Genomic DNA, 16,217 nt, shown 5'->3' with positions numbered 1-16,217 from the left:
GCTGTATGGATTGGAGCATTATCCTCCTGAAAAAGATACTCTTCTTCGTCACCTAAATCATCTATGAACCCAAGTAAATGATCGTCCAAAACATCTATATACGCTGCAGCATTAATTCTTCCTTCTAACCTAACTAAAGGGCCAAGCCCATTATACGTAAAACATCCCCACACCATTATACCATCTTGTCCTGACTTAAAAGTTGGAATAAGGCACCCTACATCATATTTTTCGTGAGGCCTTCGCCAAACCCACCTTCTACCACTTCCTTTGAAAAGTTCAAACTTTGACTCATCGCTCCAAATTATGTTTTTCCACTCTTCCCCCCAATCCTTTCTCTCTTTAGCCCAGGAAAATCGTTTCTTTCTATTAGCCTCAGTTACAAAAGGTTTTCTGACTCCAGCTCGCCCAAAAAATCCCTGTTCATGAAGATAACGTTGAACAGTCCTTACACTTACTTTTACATCGGCAGTTTGTGTAAAATTATCATGTAGTTCTTTAATATTTGCTTGTCTATCCTTCTTAAGAGTTCTTAATAAACAACGCCCATTTCTTTCTGTTAGTATAGGTGGCCTACCTACCCGAGGTGGAGGCATCTCCAGTCCATCTTTTTTGTAAGCTTCAATAACGTCATGAATAGTCGTTTTGGGGTGGTTTAATTTCTCAACAATAGCTCGTTCGCTAATTCCACACTTCCAAGCACCAACAACCTCACCACGTTCAAAAATAGAGAGCTCTTTGCGTTTGTCAGTCATATTTATTTAGGAAGTAGCTTTTTGAAAATTGACAATAATTACATTTTGAAGAAAATGTTTTGGGAGAGGTGGGAAAAAAAATTTGGCGCAATTTTATTAGTCCGTTACGTAAATAAACAAAAAACAAAATTGGTAATGATCGGCAAAATTATCGCAAAATCGCAAGTGGTCGGTCATTTTTGGCAGGCCACTGTACATATTCCCTTTGCAAAACATACATACATAACCCCCAGTTACATAAGTAAATAATAAAAATATAGCGTACACGATAAGGTCACCCTAGTAAAATACTATTAAAAAACAAAAATCATAAAAAAGGTCTGCGTCATCATGTAAAGGATAAGAAGGATAGGGTAATAAAAATATAAATCCACTTGGTTAGTAGAATTATTAAAACAAAGATATTCGTTATAGTTATTAAAATCTAATTGTAAGTGAAAAGGAGAAGATTCTGCTGATAATCCTCGTTCAATATTTTCGTTCTTTTCATTATTCTTCGCTTGGGCCCGTCTCTATTATTCTTTTTTGGCCGTTCGTCTAGTTTTAATTTAATGTAGTAATTTTTTCGCTATCAGACATTCTATGCCATTGCTCTGCAGCAATAGCTAGATGAAAATTGTTGAGTCGTAACGTTAGGGTATTTCTTCTTGAAACGTTGCCATTCTACCGTTCGATATTTAATGAACCTATTTGAGCTTTTTCTTTGCTTTTTATTCGGGAATCCACGAATAAAATTATCTTGCGAAATGTTGGATTGAACGAAGTTTGTTTCTGGTAACATGAAGGTTTCGTCGTAAGATTTTTTTTTTTTCTCAACCGTTTGACTCAAGTATCAGTAATGAGGAAAAAAGAGCGATAATGGTGACCTTTCTATAACAAAATAAAAATAATAAGTATTAGCCAATTTTGTAAAAGTAAGGAATAACGTCTCCTCAACACAAAGCTATACTAAAAACTTCTTTTTTTCTTAAATTATACTTGTATCAATTACAATAATTTCCAGTAACATTTATTCATATTACTTTCATATAAATTACTATTATAAATTAACTATAAAATATATAATATATATGTATTATAATAATAAATCTTTACCGACTTACTTTATTAAAAAAAATAAATTTTTGTTTTTTAAAACCGACTGACCGAACTAAATCTTGTTGACTAAAACCTTTTCTCTTTTTTATTGTTTGTACTTCTGTAATTGAGATCGCACGACGGAGTTCAGAGTTAAAAAAATGTATTTTCTTTGTTCCGTTAAGGTATAGCTTATCTATATTTGATAAAGAAAAAAAAAATAGATTTCGGCTGTATTATACTTTAAGGGGAAACTTTTATATATTTTTTTTATTTTAATAATGGGACGATATGGAAAGGTTCAAATTCTCGAGTATTTCTCTTTTCCAGATCATTTTGTTAAAAAAATAAAAAAATAAAAATACAAACGCGTGGCATGATATTAATGGTTAAATTACTTTTATAAGAACCAGAAGAATCAGAACTATTATAATAAATTTTTTTTTTATAGAGCAAACGTCGTAAAAAAAAAAACAAAGATCGTGTGACTCATTGCCGATCATTTCTTTATATGCAAAAAGAACCCACAAAGCCAATCATAACATGCGAAAGGGTGCAGAATAAACTTTATTTAAATAAAAATGTCATATATTGTTTTTCTTTATTTTTTATATTAACATTGTTTAAATTAACATTTATTTTTTTAATATATCCAAAAAAGTTTTCATTATTTATATTTTAAAAAATTAGTAATTCGGATTGAATAACTCCCGAGAACTCCGAGAAGGTAATTTTTTTCATCTCAATCAATTTATTTCATTGGTAATTACGTACTTCGTGTAACTGGTATTCATCAACTCTACAAAGACTTTATAGTAAAAAAAAATTATATAAGTATACAGTAACTAATAAATTTTCTTTCGTTCTTTCATCCTTTTAACTTTCACTTCAACCTTTTTTTATTACTTAAGATGACGTTAAAAAATCATGTTCCTTCTGATAATTTCAATCGTGTTATTCATAAACGAAGAAGACGCAGAGTCATCAACAAAATACATGGAAGTACGTTTAATGTCAATACATTAATAAGTCGATTGCCTTTGCAAATTACGAATGATCCATTCGCGGTTCAGTTGTTTTTTGGGTCTTCCTTCCGTTAAACATCGTTTTTATTGGTGAGTATGATTAGGTTATTACACATGGTTAATGTAACAAAAATAGTACAAATAATTTAAGCAAGTCACTTATTTTTAAGTTTTCTTTCATTATAAACCAGTAATTTTCTCGCTTTAAACTATCTTCGGCAATAAAATAATTGGAAATCATTGAATAAATTCTTGAATATTACACGTACTCCTACTGGTTTAAAGTCGTCATTCCCGAAATTAAATATTAAGATTTATTTCATTATTATTGTATATCATCGTATTAGATTGTTAATAAAGCCTTTTGATTTCAATGTTGGGTGATATTACAATTTTAACGCCAAATCTTATTTAATAATCTTTTTCGTTACTATAATTAATAAGTGTATTTTCATTGCTATAATATTGTAATTATTAAATAAGACGTTTGACTTAAACAAATACAAAAGACATTTGATATATTTAATTGACATTTTATTTTTATATATTTGTCGGGGTAACCCCTGTCTGATATTACTTAAACGAAAAAGTGCCAGTCATACAATAATGTTTCACGTGAAAAATATTATTTATAAGTAGCTATAAAATTGCTCTTCTTACACATATGCAAAATTAAAAAAACATCCTTAATAATAAAATTAAATATTTAAAACTAAAAAAAAAATGATTTTTATTTTATTGTAAAATATCAATCCACAGTGATAATTATTATGATTCGATTGCAGAGTGCTGAGCTCGTAACCCAATTTTTTGATCTTCAGGTAGATCTTGCCACATATCAGATACTTGTTTACTACAATTTAGACATCATCACCTTGTATGGCCTTTCTTGATAAATGATTGGACGTTTCATTTCGAGGAACTGAATGATGGACTGCGTATAAATTATTGATCCCGATTTCTTTAATAAAGAAAATTATAATATAAAAGCATTTATTTCTACTACTTACTTACGGTGAATATGCCGTCGAAATTATTTTGAATGTGATTCTGAATGTAAACTCCGTCTTTAAGAAAGGAAATTTCCATCACTTTCATTATATACGATTATATAATTTCTTTCTCTTTCATTTTAATAGAAATAACAAGGGTTCCCTCATCGCGCTTAAGGTACACAAAATCATCATATTAGTTTATTGAAGATAACATACCATACACCATATTAGTTTAATTAATTATGTGGGTACTCTTTTATTTGCCTATAAAATCCTTTTCATTTATTACAGAAGTAATAAATATGTAACCAAATATAGCGGTGATGAAAGGAAAGAGCTTTAGTGGAAAAAAAATTCATGCTCAAAAGACAAAGGTTGCATTATTATAAGCTGGATAAAAACAGGAGTCACGGGAACTCTTACCTTTTTTTTCGTGTAATAAAAGATAAAGAACGCCAAACAATATAAATAATATTATCAATTGTTTTTTATTGTTACGCTCGTTAATATCCGACATATTGAGTACGTTACATATGATGAAATTGTTCATCCAATTACATATTAAAGTTAGCGAAAAGTAACCAATGCCACTGGACAAAGGGCTGCTGTTTATTCTATTACGGGATTGTATACTGTAGTATCCGCGAAAATGATCTGACATGTGAATTACGTACTTCATGTATTCATCAATTCTATAAAGACTTAAAAAAAATAACAATAAAGTTTTAATTAGATAATTTCTAATTAAATTCCGAACATATGAATTTAGATACAGTGTAGTATATTATCTTGAATGAAATTATTTTTTTACAAATCGAAACAAATAAAATTATCCTGCAGATCTTTTCATATTTTGGCTAAATGCATTAAATAATCAGGAAGCTCGTGACCATAATATTTGCTTTTATTAAAACAAAATAAGTTTTCTGATTAAAATAAACTATTTTAATCATGCATCAAGCCATTTAAATAATTTCCACGCAACTTTGACTTTTTAATTATTGCGTTAACCATACAATTTATCTAACTAATTTCTTTATTTATAAAATATTTTATTAATGATTGTGGCAGATTTACTATTATTAGTTATATAAAGCCAATTGTTATTTTAATAATGGAATTAAAAAAGTTTAAATAAATTAAATAAATTAAATTATATGGGGATGCCTTTGATATAAACAATTAGATTCGTTCACAGCATATGTATGAAAAAGGAAACAATTTCTTCATAAAATTAATCACGCTAGTGACGCTACACATATGACGCCTATAGTATTTAAAGTGAAAAAAAAATCAGTTACTATTTAAACAAGTAAACTGCCATCTTTTTATGGTGATTACAAATTTTAATGGGAGAGATACATATTTTTTTAATATGTTTTATATAACGCTTCGGATCGAATATATTTAGTCTTTCATCTGTCGGATGATATTTCCGTTTCTAATTTTTTTTTCATCTTTGCGCTGTGAAAATCATGATATTCTATGAATTAACTGACGGTATTACCATAAAGCCCTTTAATATACTTATTTTGGCTAATAATAATAGACTATTTATTCCAATATTGATAGACTTTTTACCCATCTTTTTTAAATAAACACCACCCGTGATATATCGCGTGTAATTTGTCATTTCTCCGACATCACATTCTTCCGAAACCATTTCAAGTCATTAACGTCTTACTGCGCCTTAATTTCAAATTATTTGATTTTTTTAAGGGGAGTGGCTCATACAATTTCTTTGTAATAATAATTAATAAAGGAAAATTTACCGCATATTTACTTTCAAGTTTTAAATTGCAATAATTTAATAAATAAGCTAGGGTCCTTAGAGTTGTAGTTTTTAGAATATATATTTATTTTATTAATTAACATTACATGAATCCATACATTGAATTAAATTTTTGGTATAATCCATCTAATTCACTATCCCTTTTTTGTTATTTATTGATTAGAAAACAATAAATACAAATATAAAAATGATACATGGGATATTTTTCGACCCTACATCATGTACGCCATAATTTCAGCCGAATGTTGTAACGCCGGTCATTTCGTGACATTTTTCGTGGTACGCTGGGAAAGTCGGTGTGAGGGTCAGCTAGTTGATGAATTATAAATTTCGATAAAATGATATGAAGAAGTAATTGATTCTAATTTTTATATATTTTTGTAGATTAAAGTATATATTACATGTATACCCTATAAAAAATTTTATCCGTGATTTCTGTATATGGATACATTTATGAAAAATCTAAGCAACTTGGATAATTTCCTTTTTTTGAAGCTATAATTCCGTGAATATGATGAATATGATACATTTACGGAAATAACATGGAATAAGAAAACATGGAATAAATTTTTTATAGGGTAGGAAATATAGTAAAATTGAAAATGTTTTCTATATTATTAAATTTACTCGTATTTTGATTTTGATTTGTTTATATATATTATCCATTGAAAAAATTCTTTCACTTATGATGCCTGAAGTCTATACTCGATAATGTTTTAAATTTTAGGTTTATTACGTGAGTAGCAAAATGACCAATAAAAACTCGCGATTTTGAACGAATTAAGTAAAATCAAATATGAGCATGTATAAAAAAGAAAATCAGCCAAAAAAATGAACCAAATTGACATCTGTTTTGGAAAATTGATCTGATAGTAAACGTATCTATTATTGTAAAAGCGTGCGCTAACTAAAGCTACAGAGACAATTCAAGTAATTGGAACTACCCATATCCGCCGATTTGCGGAATTTGCTGATCATCAGTTATGTGGCGCAGTACTGATTAAAATTGATCAAAACCCGTTCCTACGTAAGAAAAAATGTCAAAAAATATATAAAAAAACTTTTAAGACCTCTCCCAAAATATTTACCTCTTTAACCCGAAGCTAGTAGAAGGAGTTTCTAGAAAAAAAAGAAAAAAATATTATAAAGTTAGTTTATTAAAAAAAACAAAAGAAAAACTTTACAAAATTCAGAATATTTAATGATTTAACGAAAAAAAATTAACTGAAAAATAATTAATAATAAATATCAAATAGATTTTAATTAAACAACTAATCAATACATAATCTAAATTTGCTAAAACATCATTATTAATATTTAGAGTTATTTATTTATTGAAAAGATTTTTTTTGAATAATTTTGCTTTCTAAATAAATTTTTTCTATAAACTATAAAAAAAAAAATAAAAAAACAGCTCCAAGTTGTATCTAATATAAAATAATTACAAATATACTTGCAAAAATTCTCAACTTACTTGATGTAAAAACTGTTTGAAAAGTTGATGGGGGGTTGATGGGGAGTTTAATAGGGAGTTTACGAAAGAAAAAAATTTTTTTAACGCTACTTTTTGTTGAAGTAATTTCTTAATATTTGTCATATGATCATGTAGCACAAGTGTGATCATTTTTGCAAAACTTAATTTACCTAATTTTTATTAAATTATTGTCAAATTCCTTAATTTAGACGAATTTTGTTAATTCCGCAGATCGGCGGATATGCTAAACTATACTAAAAGTAAACTACGCTACAACTAGTACTACGAACCGAAAAAATAAAACAAACCTACAAAAAAAAAATGAAGAACCCGTATTTTCCTTTCGACATAAATGTCGCCATTCGTAAATACTGTTAGAAGTGGAATGATTCACACTATTCCAATAAATTGTTTAAATGCTAAATGATGTAGACTACTATAAAGGTAAAATCATTGGCTCTAGTTGATTCCATGGGTGGAATAAGAAATCGTTCCGACTGCATAGCCAGGGCAGGACTTGCCGGATATTATCATCTGAAGGTACAATAGGTCTTTTACTAGATTGTTGAAAAGTATCCAATTTCTGTTTCTTCGTATCTTGACTGAGAGACGTTGAAGTGTCACGATCATGACTGTTTTTTTTTTGCGGAAAATTCCAGGGTGTTCTAATTGGAAGTTTTATATTGTAAGTCAAGTTCCATTAGGATAGAAGTAGATTTTTTACGTTTAGTAAAATAAGGAGTTGTAAGGACGATTAAGATCACGTGATACTTCAGTACGTTTTTCCAAGTTTCTTGTCAGAAATGCCGAGTGAATTGACTTGACGGGAGTTTGTTTCATTAGCGGATTCTCTTCTTCTACATAACTCGGCGAGCCATTCTTTACTTCCCACATCAAGAAGAATCTTTTTATTATTATTGAGATCGGTAGAATAAACTTTACCATCAACAGGTATAAACGGACGTAAGTATTCAGGAATATCAGCCTCGTCATATTCCGTTGTGATTTTAGGGTATAATAACATTTACATCTGTTTGAGTATCCACAATCGTATCAGGATCTTTGTCAAATAAATTGAATTCTGGTTCTTTTCTTCTTTGTTCACGATTAAAATTTTGACGCGATATCTCGCAGAACGTACTTCTCCCGAGGAGGTATAATAAGCAGTAGCTACTTCAGTAAATACTAGTGGAGTTTCTATAGATATATTTGAAGTATTATTATTAGAGGATGCATTGGGTTGTATATTGGCTAAAGTATCATCAGAGGATGGTCGTAAAAATTTAACAGGAATTTGATGATTGTATTCATCTGTATAAGGTAAATCCTTAAACATTTTGTATTTAAGGTGAGATATCGGTTTGTTAAAACATTATTGTTTCAAAAACAAAAATCTGTGTTTTAAGCAGTAGCTAATTTATATTCTAGATCCATGTGATCCGGATTATTAACAATGTTATCAGAAGCGCATAAAATTGTCGTTCAAATCGAGCACGTAATTTCCTTGCGGTACGAGGTTTTGGACTATAATCTTGACAAAATTCTAGAAATCTTTTCTGATACATGTAGCTTTTATCGTGGTCGATAAAAAATTTTTTGCCATTAGCTTCAATTTTTGTCTTGTAGGATATACCGAGACGATGAGAATATATTGTCTTTTTAAGCTAATATACCCACCGGTAATATAAAAGGTTGGCGTGTGATTTCTTATTATTTTCATCGAGTTCTAAATAAGATGGTGTCCAATGCTTTCTCTTTTTTTGCTTGAAATTGTCGAAAGCTTTTACCATTTAGTAATTAACGAATTATGAAAATTTTAAATTGAAATCACATGATTTTTTAATTTAGGCCGATCATAAAAAAATTACACAAATTTTAAACGCTTATCTGTTATAACTTTTTATGTAGACATTAAAAAATCTGACCGGTAATTTAATAGTACTTGTCTTGAAGAATAAAGTTATAAATCTTTTAATATTTTTAAAAAAATAGAATTTTAAAAAAATAAATTTGTAAGTACTCCAATTTTATCGTCTAATATAGACTTCCGGCACCATATTTATCATCAAAAAAATAAAAAAAGAAACTGTGAATATAACTTTTTCAAACCACCAGTTCAGATTTGAAGATAGAAGTCATTCGTTTGTTATACATGAGTTCAAAAATTATAAATTTTTTTTTTAAAAAAAAAAGATTTTCAAGAACGAAATTGGAATGAAAAGAATGGACTTAGTAAATGTTTCAATTATTCAAATAAAACTAATAAAATTATTTGGCATTTATTGAAATGCTGAAAAACTGAAATAAGTAAATAAACCATTTGTAGTGAATACAAGGTTCAAGGTAACAAAATTTGTCTTACCACCTAACTGTATGATCAGCAGTGTGATACATCAAAAAATGATTAAGTACAATACGTCATATATCACACAATTTACACATGTCAATCAACAGTATTACAAAAGTGATGTACAGTCATATAACTTCTAAAATTGGGCTTATAATGACTAGTTTTACTCCGATATCCTGTAAAACTTTCTTTCCTTCCTAAATTTTTAAAAATGACTTTATCTTATTTAACAGATGATTGTTTTTATTACATTTTACAATACCTTCAAAATGATGACTCAACTTTATATAACTGTTTATTAGTTAATCGATTTTGGTGTAAAACAACGATTCCTTTTCTTTATGCAAATCCTTTTGCAGTAAAAATATCCACAAAAAGTCATCTGATAATCTCAACCATAATTTTTTGCTTTAATAAAGCAGAAATTTTACAATTGAAAGAACAACTAGAAGTAAACCAGATTAATAATATTAATATTGATGAAGAACATAAACCTTTATTTGAATATCCAAAATATTTGGAAAATTATAATGAGTTTGAAATAAATTCCGCTATTTTAAGATATTGTTCAAGTTTATCAATTTCTCATAACAAAATGTATGATGAAATTATTCCAATATTTCAACAATCAATTTTACGTCAAAGTAGAAACATTAAAAAATTAGAAATTACATTAGATTTATTCTATAAAAAAAGTTTTAAAAACTTTAATGTTCAAAATTCCAACTTAAATTTAATAAAATTAAATTCATTGATTATTCGTTTAATTGGTACTGCTAATAATGAAATTGGACAAGAATTTTTAAGTAATATAGCTGATGTTAGTTTAAACTTGAGACTATTAATAATTAACCTTAATCAAAGATCAAGAAGATTATTAGTTAATCCAACAACTTCCAATAATTTGATCGATACTACTACTTGGGAAAAGCTTTATAGAATTATTCAAGGGCAAAACAAACTCAAAATATTTATAATATGGAATTGTTTTTTATTAAATAATGTTCTTTCATCCTTAGAATTTCAAAAGCGTTCTTTAGTTCATATTGTATTTAATCACACTAACTTTGTTAATGTTAATTTAAAGAGTTTAAATAATTTATATAATTTAGAATATTTGATATTTGAATATTGTGAAGGTTTATTATTAAATCAATGTGAGATTTTAAATTTTGCTTCATTTAAGCTCAAAGAACTATCATTTAAACGTGATAAATGGAATGATGATATCACACTTTCAATAATCAAATATCTAGGTGAACCATTACAAACAATATCAGTTGAAAATATTACAATTCCACTTATTGAAAATATACCATTGTACTGTCCAAATCTTATTCTTTTAAAAATAGGAATTTTTTCACATGTTGATTTTTCAGAGTTAGCATTTTATAGAAAATTAGCAAATAATGTACCTATTAATATTAGTAAAATTTCTTTTTATGTTAGTTCTCGTATTTCCAATAATTTTCCAAAATTTAAGGAATTTTTAGAAAATTGTCATAATAATTTTGAAATGATTAGTTTAGATCATAATATTGAATTAGAATTTCTTAAAATTGTTTTAAATTATATTGAAAGAAGTAACAATAATTTAAAAACTCTTGGTATGATAATTTTGGATAAAAAATTTAATGAGGAGGAATTAAAATTATTGAATCAAATTAAAGATAAAGGAATTAAATTGGTGGAATTTAATAGTATTCATTATATTCAAGTTGCATGATATTAGTATTTATATTTAGTAAATTAAGGGTTTATATATTTAGCTTTAGGGTTTATTTTATTTATTTACTATTTGTTATTTTTTTATTTTTTTTTATTTTTTTTTTGTTTATAAAAATTAGGGTGTATAATTTAGAAAAAATATTGAATAAACTAGTATTTTTACAAGTGAATAAATCGTGAAAGTCATTTGATAATACGTTATAATTTGTTAGACTACTTGTATTTTAAAATTCTTTTTTTCTTTATTTCCAAAACTAAAATTATTATATTCTACTAAATTGACTCATTTTCAATTTTTTTCTACTTCTTCGTATATTCTTCCATCAAATGAAGCGTAAGGTCCAGTTGGATATATATATATATGGGTACAAGTCAACTTCATGGTTTTCAGGAATCATTATATTAAATGCTGAAACCAATACCTACCAATAAACAAACCTTACACAATAAAGTATACCAGAAATAATTTACCATAATTCCGCGATTTAAAGACACATTTACCACACAATAACGGGTATAAAAATAAAGAGCTTTGATTTTTTATAAAATCCATAATGAAAAGATTTAGGTTTTCCTGTAACTTGCTAAGCCATTAACAAATTCCTCATCAAAAAAAAAATAAAAAATAAAAAAAATAATTAGTAAAAAAAAGAATAAACAGAAAAAAAAATCCGAATGGGAAATCGCTGTTTGACATAGTACTACAGTACTAAGGATGGCTTTGATTCACAAGTTCTCAATTCTGGAGTATAAAAAAAATATTTTTTAAATTTTTGGTTTATTACGTGAGTAGCAAAATGACCAATAAAAACTCGCGATTTTGAACGAATTAAGTAAAAATCAAATATGAGCATGTATAAAAAAGAAAATCAGCCAAAAAAATGAACCAAATTGACATCTGTTTTGGAAATTGATCTGATAATAGGCTAAATTCAAATTTGAGATAAATTTTTACCATTTAGTAATTAAATTTCAATCCGAATTATGAAAATTTTAAATTGAAATCACATGATTTTTTAATTTAGGCCGATCATATAAAAATTACACAAATTTTTAAACGCTTATAACTTTTTATGTAGACTATTTTAAAAAATCTGACCGGTAATTTAATAGTACTTGTCTTGAAGAATAAAGTTACAAATTTATTTTTTTAAAATTCTATTTTTTTAAAATGTTAAAAGATTTATAAGTACTTCAATTTTATCGTCTAGTATTGACTTCCGGCACCATATTTATCATCAAGAAATTAAAAAAAAAAAAACTGTGAATATAACTTTTTTAAACCACCAGTTCAGATTTGAAGATAGAAATCATCATTCGTTACTGTACATGAGTTCAAAAATTATAATTTTTTTTTTTAAAAAAAAATAAATGATTTTCAAGAACAAAATTGGAATGAGAAGAATGAAATTAGTAAAATGTATTAATTACTATTTCAAATAAAACTAATAAAATTATTTGCATTTATTGAAATGCTGAAAAACTGAAATAAATAAACTAGTGAATATAAGGTTCAAGGTAACAAAATTTGTCTTACCACCTAACTGTATGATCAGCAGTGTAATACATCAAAAAATGATGAAGTACAATACGTCATATATCACACAATTTACACATGTCAATCAACAGTATTACAAAAGTGATGTACAGTCATATAACTTCTAAAATTGGGCTTATAATGACTAGTTTTACTCCGATATCCTGTAAAACTTTCTTTCCTTCCTAAATTTTTAAAAATGACTTTATCTTATTTAACAGATGATTGTTTTTATTACATTTTACAATACCTTCAAAATGATGACTCAACTTTATTTAATTGTTTATTAGTTAATCGATTTTGGTGTAAAACAACGATTCCTTTTCTTTATGCAAATCCTTTTGCAAATCCTTTTGTAAAAATATCCAAAAAAAATCACCTGATAATCTCAACCATAATTTTTTGCTTTAATAAAGCAGAAATTTTACAATTGAAAGAACAACTAGAAGTAAACCAGATTAATAATATTAATATTGATGAAGAACATAAACCTTTATTTGAATATCCAAAATATTTGGAAAATTATAATGACTTTGGAATAAATTCCACTATTAGAAGATATTGTTCAGGTTTATCAATTTCTCATAGCAAAATGTATAATGAAATTATTCCAATATTTCATAAATCAATTTTACGTCAAAGTAGAAACATTAAAAAATTAGATATTTCATTAGATTTATTCTATGGAAAAAGTTTTAAAAACTTTAATGTTCAAAATTCCAACTTAAATTTAATAAAATTAAATTCATTAAGTATTCGTTTAAATGGTACTACTAATAATGAAGTTGGACAAGAATTTTTAAGAAATATAGCTGATGTTAGTTTAAACTTGAGACAATTAATAATTAACCTTAATCAAAGATCAAGAAGATTATTAATTAATCCAACAACTTCCAATAATTTGATCGATAAAACTACTTGGAAAAAGCTTTATAAAATTATTCAAGGGCAAAACAAACTCAAAATATTTAAGTTATGGAATTGTTCTTCTTCATTAAATAATATTCTTTCATCCTTAGAATTTCAAAAGCATTCTTTAGTTCATATTGAGTTTAATAACACTAACTTTGTTAATGTCAGTTTAAAGAGTTTCAATAATTTATATAATTTAGAATGTTTGATATTTGAATATTGTGAAGGTTTATTATTAAATCAATGTGAGATTTTAAATTTTGCTTCATTTAAGCTCAAGGAAATATCATTTATACGTGATAAATGGAATATTGATATCACACCTTCAATAATCAAATATCTAGGTGAACCATTACAAAGATTATCAGTTGAAAATCTTACAATTCCACTTATTGAAAATATATCATTGTATTGTCCAAATCTTATTCTTTTAAAAATAGGAATTTATTCACATATTGATTTTTCAGGGTTAGCATTTTTTAAAGATTTAAGAGCAAAAATGTTAAATATTACTATTTTTTATGATATTGATAAATTTTTTAGAAAATTAGCAAATAATGTACCTATTAATGTTAGTAAAATTTCTTTTTATGTTGGTTCTTGTATTTCCAATAAGTTTTCAAAATTTAAGGAATTTTTAGAAAATTGTCATAATAATTTTGAAATGATTAATTTAAATCATATTATTGAATTAGAATTTCTTAAAATTGTTTTAAATTATATTGAAAGAAGTAACAATAATTTAAAAACTCTTGGTATGGTGAATTTGGATAAAGAATTGAATGATGAGGAATTAAAATTATTGAATCAAATTAAAGATAAAGGAGTTAAAATAGTGAAATTTAATATTATTCATTATATTTATAAAGGTGTATGATATTAAGTATTTATATTTAGTAAATTAAGGGTTATATTTAGTTTTAGGGTTTATTTATTTACTATTTGTTATTTTTTATTTTTTTATTTTTATTTTATTTTTTTTGTTTATAAAAATTAGGATATCTGATTTAGAAAAAATATTGAATGACTATTTTTACAAATGAAATCGTGAAAGTCATTTGATAATGCGTTATAATTTGTTAGACTACTTGTATTTTAAAATTCTTTTTTTCTCTATTTCCAAAACTAAAATTATTATATTGACTCATTTTCATTTTTTTTCTACTTCTTCGTATATTCTTCCAACAAATGAAACGTAAGGTCCAGTTGGATATATATATATATATGAGTACAAGGGTTTCAGGAATCATTATATTAATGCTGAAACCAATACCTACCAATATACAACCTTACACAATAAAAAAAGTACACCAGAAATAATTTATCATAATTCCGCGATTTAAAGACACATTTACCACACAATAACGCGTAATCGCCCACCTTTATATCATATAAAAATAAAGAGTTTCATTTTTTTATAAATCCATAACGAAAAGATTTAGGTTTTCCTGGTTGAATCATATAACTTGCTAACCATTAACAAATTCCTCATAAAAAACAAAAATAAAATAAATAATAAGTAAAAAAAGAATAAACAGAAAAAAAATCCGGATGGGAAATCGCTGTTTGCCATAGTATTACAGCAATAAGGGTGGCTTTTGATTCGCAAGTTTTCAATTCTGGAGTATAAAAGAAAATTTTTTTAAAAAATTTTTGGTTTATTACGTGAGTAGCAAAATGACCAATAAAAACTCGCGATTTTGAACGAATTAAGTAAAAATCAAATATGAGCATGTATAAAAAAGAAAATCAGCCAAAAAAATGAACCAAATTGACATCTGTTTTGGAAAATTAATCTGATAATTGGCTAAATTCAAATTTGAGATGATTTTTACCATTTACTAATTCGAATTATGAAAATTTTAAATTGAAATCACGTGATTTTTTAATTTAGGCCGATCATATAAAAATTACACAGATTTTAAACGCTTATCTGTTATAACTTTTTATGTAGACATTATTTTAAAAAATCTGACCAGTAATTTAATCATAGTACTTGTCTTGAAGAATAAAGTTACAAATTTATTTTTTAAAATTCTATTTTTTAAAAAAATATTAAAAGATTTATAAGTACTCCAATTTTATCGTCTAGTATAGACTTCCGGCACCATATTTATCATCAAGAAATTAAAAAAAAACTGTGAATATAACTTTTTTAAACCACCAGTTCAGATTTGAAGATAGAAGTCATCCGTTTGTTATACATAAGTTCAAAAATTACAACTTTTTTTTTAAAAAAAAATAAATGATTTTCAAGAACGAAATTGGAATGAAAAGAATGGACTTAGTAAAATGTTTTATTAAATGCTGGATAAGTAAACCAACCATTTGTAGTAAATACAAGGTTCAAGGTAACAAAATTTGTCTTACCACCTAACTGTATGATCAGCAGTGTAATACATCAAAAAATAATTAAGTACAATACGTCATATATCACACAATTCACACATGTCAATCAACAGTATTACAAAGTAATGTACAGTCATTCTGACTTCTAAAATTGGGCTTATAAAGACTTAAGTTTTTACTCCGATATTCTGTAAAACTTTCTTTCCCTTCCTAAATTTTTAAA

The 16,217-nt window shown here is 26.3% G+C and overlaps 4 protein-coding genes across 4 annotated transcripts; 2 read left to right on the top strand and 2 right to left on the bottom strand.

The window, feature by feature from the left end:
- Positions 1-1,335: 1,335 nt before the first annotated feature.
- On the bottom strand, positions 1,336-1,536 carry OCT59_012958 (uncharacterized protein; the record flags this gene model as incomplete). The annotated part of the gene is made up of 1 exon (XM_066140497.1): positions 1,336-1,536. The coding sequence occupies one exon, from the start codon at positions 1,534-1,536 to the stop codon at positions 1,336-1,338; it is 201 nt and encodes a 66-aa protein (XP_066001377.1).
- A 5,118-nt stretch (positions 1,537-6,654) lies between these two features.
- On the bottom strand, positions 6,655-8,454 carry OCT59_012957 (uncharacterized protein; the record flags this gene model as incomplete). The annotated part of the gene is made up of 6 exons (XM_066140496.1): positions 6,655-6,667; positions 6,733-6,763; positions 7,119-7,207; positions 7,556-7,783; positions 7,898-8,103; positions 8,260-8,454. The coding sequence occupies 6 exons, from the start codon at positions 8,452-8,454 to the stop codon at positions 6,655-6,657; spliced, it is 762 nt and encodes a 253-aa protein (XP_066001376.1).
- Positions 8,455-9,679: 1,225 nt separating this feature from the next.
- On the top strand, positions 9,680-11,194 carry OCT59_012956 (uncharacterized protein; the record flags this gene model as incomplete). The annotated part of the gene is made up of 1 exon (XM_025329286.2): positions 9,680-11,194. The coding sequence occupies one exon, from the start codon at positions 9,680-9,682 to the stop codon at positions 11,192-11,194; it is 1,515 nt and encodes a 504-aa protein (XP_025173474.2).
- A 1,738-nt stretch (positions 11,195-12,932) lies between these two features.
- OCT59_012955 (uncharacterized protein) lies at positions 12,933-14,522 on the top strand (the record flags this gene model as incomplete). Its single annotated transcript, XM_025311254.2, has 1 exon — positions 12,933-14,522. One exon carries the CDS (start codon positions 12,933-12,935, stop codon positions 14,520-14,522), a length of 1,590 nt encoding a protein of 529 aa, XP_025173473.2.
- Positions 14,523-16,217: the final 1,695 nt, after the last annotated feature.

The sequence above is a fragment of the Rhizophagus irregularis genome, chromosome 20, assembly GCF_026210795.1.
Source record: "Rhizophagus irregularis chromosome 20, complete sequence".
NCBI lineage: Eukaryota > Fungi > Glomeromycota > Glomeromycetes > Glomerales > Glomeraceae > Rhizophagus > Rhizophagus irregularis.
This window is presented reverse-complemented; position numbering and strand designations above follow the sequence as displayed.